This window comes from Phyllostomus discolor, chromosome 4 (genome assembly GCF_004126475.2).
Source record: "Phyllostomus discolor isolate MPI-MPIP mPhyDis1 chromosome 4, mPhyDis1.pri.v3, whole genome shotgun sequence".
In the NCBI taxonomy this organism is placed as follows: domain Eukaryota; kingdom Metazoa; phylum Chordata; class Mammalia; order Chiroptera; family Phyllostomidae; genus Phyllostomus; species Phyllostomus discolor.
The window spans coordinates 3,661,618-3,675,055 of NC_040906.2; the positions used below are offsets into that span (position 1 = coordinate 3,661,618).

Consider the following 13,438-nt stretch of genomic DNA (forward strand, 5'->3'; position numbering starts at 1 on the left):
TTTTGACCATGTATCGGTTACATTCATTCAAGTTGTTCCTTTGTATTCGTAATTTGGGGGGCTCTTTCTCTGCCCTGGCTCTTGTGACAGCTCCAGGAGCCGAGGAGGGCAGGGTGGCGCCCCCAAGGGCTCAGGGAGACCTGCGGATGAGGTGTCCGCCTGCCCTGTGCACACCGAGGGAAACCGTAAGTGCTCCCCGGGATTCTCGCACGGCCCTGTCGATCACCGGGCACCAGAGGAGCCCAAAGCCTACCCAAGTGGTTACGTGCGCGTGCGCGGGGGCGCACCCCGCCCCCAGACGTCAGAGCGGGGCGGATGCGGAAACTCCTGCGCGGATTGGTCGGGAGATAAGTCAATACTGGGTTTGAAAGATCCAATCAGAGCCCAGCTTCTCCACGCCAGCCAATGGGAAACCCGAAGTTTGGGCAGGAAGGGCGGAGTCAGTGTTTGAACCGGGCGCGGTTCTAAGGTTCCAGTCCTACTTTCCTGCGGGAGTCCTGGTTTGCAGGAGCGCACGCCATGGAAAACGAGGTCTTAGGGGACGACGAGCTGCTGCAGAAGCTCAAGGACAGCCGCCGCCGCTTCCAGAGGCGCATGCAGCAGCTGCTCGAGAAGGTGCGGTCCCCACCAGCCCGCTGGCAGGGGCGCGAGGCCAGCGAAGCAGGGAAGGCAGGCGGGGGGGCTGGGGTGAGGAGGAAAGCCACGGGAAGGGGCGGTGGAGTTTGGGGCCGGGGGTAAGGAGAGAGGACGGTGAAGGTGCTCTCGGAGGTGCAGGGAGCGGGGAGGCGGGCTTGGCTGTCTGGGGGCAGGGGAGGAGCTGGGGAGGGGTCTCTCCTCAGCTCGGGTCAGGGGCTTTGCCCCCTCGGACCAACTTCACCCCCTTTCTCCCCTGTAGTACAACCAGCCCTTCGAGGATGCCCCGGTGGTGCAAATGTCCACGCTGACCTACGAGACGCCCCAAGGTAGGGAACCATCCCCCTCCCTTTCGGAATATTCACGGCTATCTGCTTACTGTGTGGTGTTGCAAACCAGCCTAAATTTCACGGCTTCTCTTTGGTAAACAGCCGAGGAAAGCTGGCCCTGGGCGATGTCAGTTCCTCCCATGCAGCCTTGTCACCAACGTGTTACTACTAGTGAAAGCTCAGATACAGTTCTGCGGTGGGCTGGATAAGACAGGCACCAAAAGGTTCTTGAGACCTGCTTCTTAAATGAAGTCCTAGCTCTCCGCCTCTTGGCTGGCCCAGTCATACCCTGAGGGAAAAGCTTACACAGGCAGAACTCAGGTGTGCCGGCTGCAGGCGTCTGTCACTCTGTGCTCTGCAGCAGGTGGTGACATCTCCCCCCCCCCCCCCGGGGTGCAGGACTCGGGGCTCTGTAGGAGTCGGTCCTGTGGGCCTCACTGAGAACTGGCCAGTGTGTGTGTCACCACTGATTTCACCAGTGAAAATTCATGCCTGACTCCATTTCAATGAGAACAGCAGTCGAAGCACCTAAACGCCGTGATGGTGGTCATACTGTGGTGCGTGGAAGACCACCCAGAAGGCTCCATGAAGTGCAGGTTCCTGCGTGCGGGTTCAGGGGGTCTGCCGTCTAAGGGGTGCCAGCTGACAGTACAGCGCAGGTGCCCTGGTGGTGCTGCTGCATCGCCTGGAGAGACGCTCAGTCTGGGGGGGGGGGGCGCGGTGGCCTGTATGATTGCATGCCGGCTGAACACCCCTGGAGCGTGATCCCCAACTTCAGCCAACCTCGCAGGGAGTGTTCTGGAACTAACCCTCCCCCACGGATAGGGTGACGGCGGCAGGAGATTAATGGTAGTTCACGAGTGGTGAGCGCTGAGCATGTGCTTCTAAGAGTCTCGTGTCTGAGACTAGGGAGAGGGTGTTAGGGCGAGCGAGGCACTGTTTTAGAATCCGCCTTGCTTCCCAGCTGGGGAGAGGAAGTAGAGAGAGTTCGATGAACTTGCCACCAGGTGGCAAAGGCTGGATCTGACTCCAGGCGCACTTGCTCCAGCCTCGCCGGTCCTGGAGGGGCCGCACGGTGCATTGCACAGGAGCGCAGTCCCTGTCCTGGGTCTCAGCCGGGTCCCAGCACCTGGGCCAGTGGCCTGGGCCGGTTCCCTGACCTCGCTGCGTGTCCGTCTGTACAATGAACGTGGTGAGCGCCTGTCCTGTAGGGGGCAGGAGTCCTGTTTGAGTTAACATGTGAGTGAGCGTTTGCGAAGGCTAACCGAGAGGCACTGGGAGAGGGTTCGGAGCAGAGCCCGCAGCGCTGGAGGCACTGTGGAAGTCCTCACTGCTGTGTGTTGCCTTTAATGACCCTTTCAAGCCTGGAAACCCCTCGGCCCCTCCCGATCAACTTGCATTGACCTGAGAGCAAATGAAGGTTTCGGAAGAGATGAAGTATCTCGCTCGGGTTCTGTGAACCAGCAGGGGGCGGGACTCTAAGACTCCTGGTTCGCCCAGGGGCTCGGTGCTCACGCTGTCCGTGTGATGTGCCGCCTGCCCTGGGGAAGCATGCCCTCTGCACACAGGGCGGAGGGGCGCCTGGCCAGTGCGCGCCCTCTCCCTCTGCCAGCACAGGCGGCCCTCCAGATCCGCCCTGCGGAGGACAGGACTTGGTAGTCATAGGCTCCTGGTTTCCGTTTAAGGCTGTGGCTTTAGTGACGAAACTTGACCAGCGGCTGCCCACTAGCTGCAGATAGTCATCAACGATGGATTTTTGTCTAATCTTGATTTTAAAAAAAGAAAAAGGCGCTTTGTGACGCCTTCAGCCTCACAAAGATGAAAAACAACAGAAGATCGGAAATGTGGCCAGGTTTTAATAGTATAATGTCCTTTTTGCCTGTCATTTGGGTTTCCTTTGAATGCAGATGAAACAGGAACTCAGTGCTGAGGATTAAGTAATCGTTTTTATTTCGTTTCTTTTGTTCAGGATTGAGAGTTTGGGGTGGAAGGCTAGTAAAGAAAAAGGGTGAAGGCCACATCCAGGTACGTAATGTCACGCGTTGCTGCCAACGTGCCCCGTGCTGCGGGTGAAGGTGTGGGTGACATGTGACAGTCCCAGTCGCCTCTAGAGGCCACCGCGGGGCTCTCTTCCACGGCGTTCTCACCGTGGCCACCCCGTCGCCTGCTTTTAAGGGTTTACTGAGAAGCGTTTCTCCTGTTGCTGCCAAGTGCAAGGAGGAGCTGCGTGGTGCTTAAGCCCTTTCTGTCCCCCCCCCCGCCCCCCGCATGTCCCCTCTGCCATAGGCTGCAGGACTGTGCCAGCTGCCAGCTCTCCCAGCCGGGTTCTTACAGAAAAAACCAAGTCCATTTCCCGCTGGGAAAGGGAGACGCCTCCTTTCCTATTGGAAAGGGGAGGAGGAGATTAGGGAGAGGGTGTTGGACGCAGGCTCAAGGTTCTTTCCTCCCGCATGGCGCTGCCCTCCAAAGCCTTTGCCCCGGGTTTACCCGAGGATGCCACAGCTGTGCAGTCTGGTGTGTCCACGGAAGGTGCCGGTACCGCTGCCGCCCTGCCGCACGGCCTCTCGCAACAGTAACCTGCGCAAGGGCGTCTGGTGTCTCTCGGTCCCTGCTTCGCAGCCAAGGAGACTGCCGAATGAGAACCTTGGGTTAGGGCTCCAAAGCAATGAACGGCAATTCAGAAGTCGCATATTTCTTCCCGATGAGTTACTTTAGTGACACTCGTAATACATTTCGTTGTGGGAGTGTTAGAAACCCATAACTGCATGCTTCAAATTGACCCGGCTTCTCTAGATAGTCACTAGTGAGTGACGTTTCAGTATGAGGTGATTCCTCTTTGTAATACACACGTGTGTGTAAGCGCACATATTTTCACCCTCTTTTATCCCACTGAATGTAGACTGCGAACACTCCTCTTCCTTTAAAGCTGCCCTCTTCCCGGCAGGGTGCTTAGCTATTCGCACCTTCCTTTATTGCCAACCAGGACCAGCCCACGTGTCCCGCAGGGGCCACGGCATAGATAGTTCGGGCTTTGCTGGCCACGTGGCCATCCGTCCTGTTTCATTTGCCGTCGCACGAGGGCCGGGGCAGGCCCTTTGCCCGGGCCTTGGCCCCTTGCTCTGCCTGCCCCATCCCTCACCATCCGCGTGGGTTTCGAAGTATCAGCCCTGGGCGTAGCCAGAGGAAGCAAGCTTGTTTCCTTTCCAAGGGGAACCTCGGCCACGTGCTACAAGTTTGGAAGCCTTTTCCCCCAGAATGCACTAGAAGAGAAGCCTTGTGAGGCTCCGTGTGCTCCCATAGGAGGCTCGTTGCTTTATGGGGCCTTTGAAATGTCTTGTGACTGAAAAGACGGTGTCCTTGTCACCTTCCGCACGTCAAGGGCTCCGAGGAGGAGACGGCCAGCAGGACTGAGGGCCCCGTGCAATCCGCGGCCCGAGGGGACGGGCTGCCCGCGCCCAGCGCTCGGGACCTGGGACTGGGTGAGTGTGCCCTGGGCCAGAAGCCGAGGTCGCGGGGGGCTGGGCCTGCCATGTCTCTGGGACAGCGTTTAAAGTCTAGGCTCTTCTGAGTGCAGTTTAAAAGGTAGAACGTCCTAGAGTGTCCTGTTGCTTCCCCTGAGCGCCCCGCAGGAGCTGGGTCAGTCTCACAGAGACACTGGACGTATGAGCAGTCCTCAAATATTCTAAAATAATAAACACACGCCCCTCAACCCCACTCATTTTTAACTTTTTGCAAAAAAAAATTTAATTTTGAGAATTTCATAAGACCTAAGATTCGCCCTTGTAAGGTGGTGGCACGAACCACTGACTTCCTCGGAAGCCTTCCTTTCTCTTTCACGTTCCCATGGGGGCCTCCTGGTGGTGAAGCTTCCGGAAAGCCTGGCCTGGCCCGGTGGCACTGTGCCCTCCCTCTCCTTCCTCCTCAGCCACTCCCCCACCTCACAGGGTGCCCTCCCGAGAGCTGGTCTGAGCCCCTCCCTGGGGCACAACCCCTACCCAGACCTTGCCTGGTGTGTTTAGCGGCCTCTCTTCTCAAATATGTTGTCTGAACTCCTCACATCTCAACTGGAAAAGGCAACACCCAGACCAGCCCTCAGTACAAGGCCCACACCACCCTCCCTGTGAGCGAGCCAGAAGCCCAGTGTCCCCTTTGTCTCAGCCCCTCCCCCATCCTCACACCCAGGACATCGCTGTCCTGCCCCTGCTGCCTCCCTCCCTCCATCTCGTGCCCCTCAACCCGAGCCCCACACACACCCACAGTGTGGCCCCGGGCTCCCTGCACCCCACTGGCACCTTTGATAGGGCAGATCTGGGGGTCACATGGCTCCCCTGCTCACAAGCAGAGCCCCCAGCACGCCAGACCTGAATTCCTGGACTTCCCGGATGAGAGGCCCTTGGCAGCATTTGTTACAATGGTCGGCGAGGCCGGTGGTGTGTGCATCAGGTCGGAACCCGCTCTGGCCTGAGTGCTTTATGCTCAGCCCACAGCCTGGGGCAGCGGAATAACTCACTCTGCAGTGACGGACCTGTCACAGGTCTGGTGCACCCATCTCCTGCTGACCCCGTGCAGCCTCCGTCCGCTCTGCCCGGCCTTCCCGGCCCTGCGCCGGCTCCAGGTGGGTGGGCAGGACACGGTGAAGTCCTTTTGGGGAAACTGGCAGGGAGGCCTCACTGAGGATGTGCACTCGTGGGTGTTACCTGTGTACCAGTGTTGATGCAAACGCTCAACCCCGTGGATCCTGAGGTCCGAGAGTGTCCTGGGCGGCCGGAAGTAACTAGAAATAGTTCTTCCAGAGCTGCGCCATCTCACTGGTAGTGCTGGCTGGCTACCTGTGGCCTTTCAGATTAATGAAAAATTAAATAAAACTTAAAATTCAGCTCCCTGGCCTTGCTGGCCACGTTCCCAGTGGCCGACAGCCACGTGTGGCTCGGAGCCGACACCTTGGCCGGCGGGTGGGGAACTGTGCGTCCTCACAGAGGGTTCCGTGCGCACCGCTGGGCTCCGACTCAGCGTCTAGGACAGGAGGCCGTGGAAAGAGCTAGAAATGACGTGAATGCTGTTCTCCCTGTCTGCACCACGAGAGGCAGGTCCCGTGCTGACGGGGCCTCCGAGTCACGGTGCTCGGGCACCGACAGGGCTGTGTCGCTACTGCAGGGAGCGCCCGCAAGCGACTTCCAACAGCACACGTGGGTGACACAGAAGCCGCCCCAGAGAGACATACAAGCTTTCTCAAAAATCCTGATCAAAGTTTCCTTTCTCGCTTTCAGATTCGACAAGCAGGGACGCCAATGTCACTTCACACCAGGAGGGTCTGGCTGCCGCGGTCTCGCTGGTAAGACCCGCCTCTGCCGTGAGGGGAGACGTCAGGGTTGGGGTGCAGGCCCACACCCCCTTACCGGCACCTTCCTCTTCCGAGACTCGCACTTTGCTAATCAATCCAGCCCCCTCCAAAGTCTTCGGTCCCCTCTGCAGGCCCCTGCGCTGCAGGCCCCTTTCCTCCTCCGCCTGCCACTCGGCAGCCCTCACGCCCCGAGTTCAGGCCTGACGGAGCTGGCGCTGGTGCAGGCACCGGGCGAGGTCCCCTCGGCACAGAGGGGAACCGCAGCTGCCACTCACCCCAGCCCGACCCGCGGTGCTGAGAGCCGGGCTCTGAGTCGGCCTTTCTCCGTGGGGCCCACGTTACCGGGTGGCGTTCTAGGGCGTCTTCCCAGGTGGGCCCTGGGAAGCCCACTGAGTCATGTGGTCACAGAGCTCCGGCAGGCCGTTGCTCTGTCTCCCGGCAGCCCCTGGGCCCTGGGCACCACCTGTCTCCGTGGAAGACCTGCTTCTCGCCTTCCCTTCCAGCTGGGATACACGGGAACACACACACGCACACACACACAGAGGCGGTGGAGCCCCTTCCCGGGCCCGGGTTGGGTACTGGAATGGCTAGCGTGTGGCTTTTCTCTGAAGTCGCTCTTTCTATGCATGGGTTTGCCCGGAACACTGGGTGTCTAACTATGAGATAAGGTGGTGACCTGGGGGAGGAGAGGGCGTCCCTGGGAATGTCGTGCAGGTAGGGTGGTGACGTGGGGAAGCAGGCAGCCCCGAGGTCGGCACATGCTGAACAGTGACCGTCCCTGTCGCCCCCACCTGCGTCCCCAGGCCCGGCCTCGCCCCACTCGGCTGCAGAGAGTGGGGGGTGCGGCAGCAGACAGAGAGGTGACGGCTGCCACTGCCCGAGCTGGAGCGCTGTGCTTGTTTCTCCTAAAACCTGCAGACCGGGGTCGGGGTTAGTTAGCAGCGGAGTCCCAGGCACACCTTTGTTTTCTGCCCTGTAGTGCTGCCATAAACCTCTGCAGACTCGCGTTTCTTGTCTTGTTCCTCTCTCGGCCTGTGGCCGCCGGTACGTGCCCTGCGGTCAGAGTCCCGGCCAGGTGGGCTTGCAGAGGCGCTGGACCTCTTTGTGCGGGTGCCAGCAGGAAGCAAAGAGGTGGCTTTCAGGAGCTTCATCTAAAGGGCTGCTCAGTCATGAGGTTGCCAGACTGTTCCAGCAGCCAAGCGCACGCCCACCCCCAAACGCTCTTAAGCGCGCTGGCCTCTCTCGTCTCAGGCTGCAGCGCCCTGGAGCCCTCTGAAAGACGAGCTGAGGAGGAAGTACCTGAGCCAGGCGGACGCGCTGCTGCAGGACGCAGAGGTAACCCCTCCCCCGCGTGCGTCCCTGTGTCGCTGAGCACGTTGAGGCACAGTGCAGCCCTGCTCTCGCCCTGTCCCCGCGGAGCCTGCGAAGAGCGTGCCGAGCGGTGGTGCCCCGGCTCCTCGGGGAGCTGGCGGCTGTGCCCGCTGTGGCCCCCTGCGTCCTGCTGTGTGCTGGGGTGGTCCTTGGATGGAGGGGTTCTAAGCCCTGCGAGAGGTGGCCCCTCTTCCCAGGGTCCGTGCCCCCCAAGTTCCACTGCAGCCTGTATCCCGGAGCTTTGCCAGAAGAAGGTCCAGGCGGGTGCCAGCTCTGGTGTTCCAGGCTGGAGTGAGGAGCCCGTCTCGAAGGCAGCCGGCCTCACGGGAACGTGTGCGTGTCCTGCGTGTGCCGAGTGTGAGGGCCGTGTGCGTTGGTGCGCGCCGGAAACGCCCTTTGCCTTTGCCCTGAAGCAGCAGGTGTGGCCCCCCCGCCGAGGGCACCCGGAGGCCACCTGGACAAAGCCCCTGGGTTTCCTAAGACACCCCTTCCCACCACTGCTGTCCACTGTCCTCTTGCCCACGCTTGTCCCTGCTGCCGCCGAGCTCAGACCTGCAGTCCCCTCCGGTAGCCTGCGCAGTGGCGTCGGGGCGGCCCTCTTCCTGCACCTGGAGCCGGCCGCCGGCATCTCCTTAACACCGCTTGCTTCGATTTCAGTGCGACGACTGTGGAGGTGGAGACGACACACGTGTGACCCTGCTTCCCGCTCCGGCTTCACCTCCCAGGCCTGCCCACGGTGAGTGTGACAGGCTGCGTGAGCCGAGCCCCGCCGCCCCTCGGCGCAGCCCCTGGTGCTCGGCACTCCGGTCTGTTGTGCAGACCGGCAGTGTGCACTGTGAGAGACGCCTGCACGGCGCGTAGGTCACACGTACGAGCTTGCGACTTTGTGTCAGGGTCCCCCAGCTTTCCCGTCACCGGCGCCATCGCTGTCCTGTCCCTGACTCGCAGCAGTCCTGCTTTTCCGGCGGCCAGCGGTTCTGCAGCATGTCCCTCGGCCTGGGCTTGTCTGGCTGCCTCCACGTGGCGAGGTCCACGTTAACCGTGTTTGGCAGACAAACCGCTTGGGCGACATGTGTCTGCTGGGGACGTCTGTCCCGTTGTTGGTGACTCCAGTCTGGCTGCGTGGCTCCGGGAGGGCCCGCAGAGGTGTCACTGCGACAGTCCCTTTTCCTCAGAGGCACCCGTGGGTGCGCCCTTGACATTGCCCCTGTTCCCCGGAACCCCTCTCCCGTGCCCTGGCCTCTGGGCCCCGCCACCACCTGAGCGCGGGCATCTGCAGCCCGGCCTCTCCCGGTTCCGCGCTCCCTCTGCAGGCCCTGGGTGGCCCCTTCTCTGCAGGAGAGCTGTCCGTCCCGCCGTCTCTCCTAACCCCTCTGCAGTTGGTGAGGACTCCCGGGCCTTTTTCTTTTTTTTTTCTTTTTTTTTTTTTTTAAGATTTTATTTATTCAGAGAGGGAAGGGAAGGAGAGAGAGAGTTATGTGCGGTTGCTGGGGGCCGTGGCCTGCAACCCAGGCATGTGCCCTGACTGGGAATCGAACCTGCGATGCTTGGTTTGCAGCCTGAGCTCAATCCACTGAGCTATGCCAGCCAGGGCCTTTTTTTCTTTTTTAATTCCATGTTAGAATCCATGGCTAGTATTCAATTTGATGCCCACCTTGTCCTGGGTGTAGCTGGGAGCAAGCGGCCCCTTTCACGCCGGCCTTGTGTCCTCTGACCTGCCCCCAGCAGTTTCTGAGCTCTGTGTCCCCCAGCCCTGACTTTACATCCTCCCCCCCACCCCCCGTCCCCTGCCGAGTGACACAGGCGTGTTGGTCAGCAGTGAGGCACAGAACTGGGGCCCCTGTCTGTGCTCCACGCTGCGGTCTGCTGGAGAAGCTTCCCGGTCTCTGAGCGGCAGGCAGCGTCCACCCTTCCCCGGCCCCCCCCTTGTCCACCCTTCCCGTCGACGGAGCACCTTCAGGGGCCCGTGTGCAAAGTTGTTTGGATGTTGTCTTCTCATTCATTCATCGTCAGTTTGGTATACACGTAGGGTCATTTTTTTTCTGTCTGTGTTTGAGAATGATCCCCATCTTTGATGCTTTAACTTTATTTCTTTCATATATAAAACATCCAACAGCGTGCGAAGGTCAAAGCCGTCTGAAGGGACGTGTCCAGGCCTCTCATTCTTCCTGCCCTCTCGGTGGGCAAACGGCACCTCTCCTTTCTGGGCCCCAGTTAGTCTCTGAAAAGGCAGCCACGTTCTAAACCATCCCGTGGGGAAGGAAGACTCTTTTGGGGAAGTTTTGTGCAGAGCAGAAATTTAATTTTTATAGCTAGCCAGAAATCTCTAAGAGGCTATTTCCCAGACATGTGCGAGGTTTTCCTTTGTCTCCTGCAATGCCCTGAGAAAGCCACCGGGGTCATGCCCCGCCCTCCAGCCCCATGACCTCCGCGTGCGGCCTGGCTGAAGTGCGGATGCGCCCTCCCTGAGTGCTCTCCTCCAGGCTGCCATGGCCACTGTGGCCGCATCTCTGGAGAGCATCCCCTTGAGCCAACCGCGTCTTTGTGCTCTCTCTCCACAGACGTGGCCGCGGTGCTCAGAGATGACAGCGTCTCCTGGCGAGAGACCAGTGGTCACAGCTTCTCCAGCAGCCAGTCCTTTGCGGCCGACGACCTCTGCAACGTGACCGTCAGCGACCTGTACGCGGGCATGCTGCGCTCCATGAGCCGGCTGCTGAGCGTGAGGTCCTCCTGCGTCATCTCCACCAAGACCTTCATCGTCCGGGCCCGCGCCTCCCGGCGGAGGCCCGGGGGCAAGAGCAGGGTGGACAGGACGTACTGCCGGGGCAGCAGGCCCCCCTGCAGCGGTGCCCGGGAGAGGCCCGGGCCCCAGCCCGAGCCCGGGAGAGGGGCCGTCGCCCTGAGAGAGTGCCAGAACTTCCGAGGCCTCGCTGGCCAGGGGGCGGGATCAACATTGGAAAAAGCTTCTTTTGAAGTGAACAAACTCCAGATCTGGAAGGAGCTTCAGGGGACACCCCAGAAGCTGTCTTCCTGGCCTCACAGAGACGGCAGTGCCATGTACCGCCTCGATCGGGAAAATCGGCTGATGACACTCCAGTGGTTAATTTCTCCTGTGAAAATCGCTCCCAGACCGAGACTACGGCAGGGCGAGGGAGGGGGCCATCCCGGGGACCTCCGAAGCAGGTTTGACAAACTCTATCAGGAATACTGTCTAAGCCCCAGGAAGCAGCCGTGCCTGACCTACCCGCCCAGCTCCTCCGGGGTCCGCGTGCACAGGGGGGCTTCAGGGAGCCCCGGTGGCCCCCGGGAATCAGACACCCACCAGCCAAGTGGACCTTTCAGCAGAGCCAAAGCCAAGAGTCTGAATGAAGCTTTCGAAACCCTCGGTCGGCGAGCTCTGGAAGCAGGACGGGGGCTGCCCCAAGGTGCTTCCCCTCCGCCCCTTCCGAAGACCCAGCCGTCGGGCCGCTGGAAGCCACCACCAGCCAGTCTTCTTCAAGGAAATGGCCTTGGGACATTTAGGAAGTCCGCGTCACTCAACAGAACCTTCTCAGTCCCCGGGGTGCAGCCCCTGGGCCCTGTGAGAGACCACTACGACGAGATTAAGGAGAGATTTGACCGGCTGCACCGGAAGTATTGCCGGGCATCGGCTCCGGGGACGGAGGCGTCCTTCTGTCCTGGGGCACCTCCAGGTACGGCCCGTGTGCAAGTTCAGAGTCAGAAAGCCTTCTCAGGAAAATTAAACCCGGGCTCTGGCTCCCAGGGGCCCCCGAAGTTGCCGCCGTCGTCACCCCGGCACAGCGTAAGAAGTCCGCTGGGCCCCAGCACAGCTGAGGTCCGCCCGCCCCCGTGGTCAGCGCCAGCGGTCGGGAGCAGCTCTTCCCCCCAGGCCAAGAGACTGCGGCTGTGCGACCCCCGGGCGTGTGGAAGGGGGGCCGACGGCCGGGGTCCCTGTCGCACGGTGGGCGGGGCCGCCCCGGAGCCTGGGGAAGAGGCCCACGGGGAGAAAAGGTGAGTTTTTTTCTGAATGTGTCTGTTTTACAGCGGTGTCCTTCTATTCACGTTTTCAAAGATCTCCCCCAGACTCCGTCGCTTTGCGTGGAGCCCACGTCCAAGGTCGGATCAGCGAGGCGGGGCTGGGAGCGCGCTCAGTGGAAAGGTTTCACACAGTTTCCCGGGGACACGTCACTTGCGTCTCGTCCCTCCCTGTCCCTCCTCATCAGGCTGCCGTGTCCAGCCTCTTCGCCACACCCTCAGGAGGTCACCTGTGCGGCGACGCTGGTCTGGAGCCGGGACTGCCCGTCCACCTCTGGGCTTCGCGGCTGGGCCCAGCACTGGTGCTGTGGCTGGCCCCCCCATCCCAGTGCCCCCACGCCCCCCAGCCCATCCGTCCGTGCAGCCACTTAGACTAAGGTTCCGTGTGCTGCTGGCGCCGCTCCATTTCCTCCGCAGACAGGCGTGGCGGGGGTGGGGGCAGGTCCGTGTGCCGCTGCGGGCCACCGCACCCGGCCGGGTTTCCACGTGGCCGCGGCCACTGCTGCACCAGCACCAGCGGCCGGGGCTGGACTCGGGTCTCGTCTAGCGGTTTGGGATTTCATGTGTCGGGGATGTGGGCGGGGTGGCCCCAGTAAAACTTCCTCTTCCCTTCTCGCCCTGCCACGTGGGTGGCCCCTCAGTGGTCATTCAGGCGGACCCCACCCTCGCCCTGGGTGTCGCATTTTCTCTCTCCCCACATCTGCCTGGCGGTCCTGCCTGCGGCCCCTCTCGGGACCGTGTGCTTCCTCTCAGAGGTGCACCCTCCCTCCCTCCACCTGCGTTGTCACCGTCGTCACCCCTCCGGTCCCCATGGGCCCCCACGGGCCCCTCCCTGCCCTGGCCCACTAGTGCCTCTCAGCGTCCACACCCGTGTGGCCTCCCCTCCCAAGACACGTTTCCAAAGCCTGGGTGCGCTGGCTCCCGATGGGACCAGGTGCCGTCGGTGTGAAAACAACCGCCCCTCCCTGAGCGATCGATCCCAGGGCCCAGCCCGGCCCCTTCTGTCCCTCCAGCGCGGGACTGCGGTCCGGGCTTCCTTTCCCTCCCGCTTCCACTTGCTCCTGCGGCCCCGGCTCCTCGGCCTACAGCCTGATCCATGAGCACTCTGGCCAGCGCCCCACTCGGCCAGCGCCCGGGCTCCTCCGGGGCCGCCCTGTCCGGCGCTGCCTGATGACAGCTCCCTCCCCGCCCCAGCGGAGCTCCAGTGTTTTCCCTCGAACCCCAAACCCCCTGCCCTGGCTCGCCCCCCACCCGTGCTCCACGGCACCCCCTCTGCGGGACGCTGTCTGGACACGGGCACACCCTCCAGGTTGGTGGTGCAGACTCCCCAGCTCAGTTCCAGAGGCTCCCGTTGGTTTTATGTTTGGAATCCGCTGTTGGGCATAAAATCCACACGTATGAGCGACCCAGAAGCAGGTTGAACGGACCCGCACTGTGACCTGGCTTCTCGGCGCCGGGTGACCTGAGTGTTCAGATGATGTGGATGGTTTCCCACGCGGGACACCTCCCGGGTTAGTTAGGGACCTTCCGGGAGACCCAGTGGGGCGCAGGGAGAGTTGGCCGCTGGGGACAGCCAGGCCTGGGGAGCAGCCACGCCCCAGAGGGCACTGTTGGGGCCAGTCCTTGCCAAACTCGGGGGGTGGGGTGGGGGGGCTTTCTCCCTCACTGTCTGCGTCTTCCCTTGTGCCGGGCCCACCCTGGACTTTCAGACCAGGCTGCTGGCAGGGGG

At 61.6% G+C, this 13,438-nt stretch overlaps 1 protein-coding gene across 1 annotated transcript; it reads left to right on the forward strand.

The window, feature by feature from the left end:
- Nucleotides 1-275: 275 nt before the first annotated feature.
- LOC114494127 (Holliday junction recognition protein) lies at nt 276-11,755 on the forward strand. Its single transcript, XM_036022681.1, has 8 exons — nt 276-615; nt 896-962; nt 2,932-2,987; nt 4,342-4,441; nt 6,230-6,294; nt 7,555-7,638; nt 8,332-8,410; nt 10,236-11,755. The coding sequence occupies exons 1-8, from the start codon at nt 520-522 to the stop codon at nt 11,687-11,689; spliced, it is 2,001 nt and encodes a 666-aa protein (XP_035878574.1). The 5' UTR covers nt 276-519; the 3' UTR covers nt 11,690-11,755.
- Nucleotides 11,756-13,438: the final 1,683 nt, after the last annotated feature.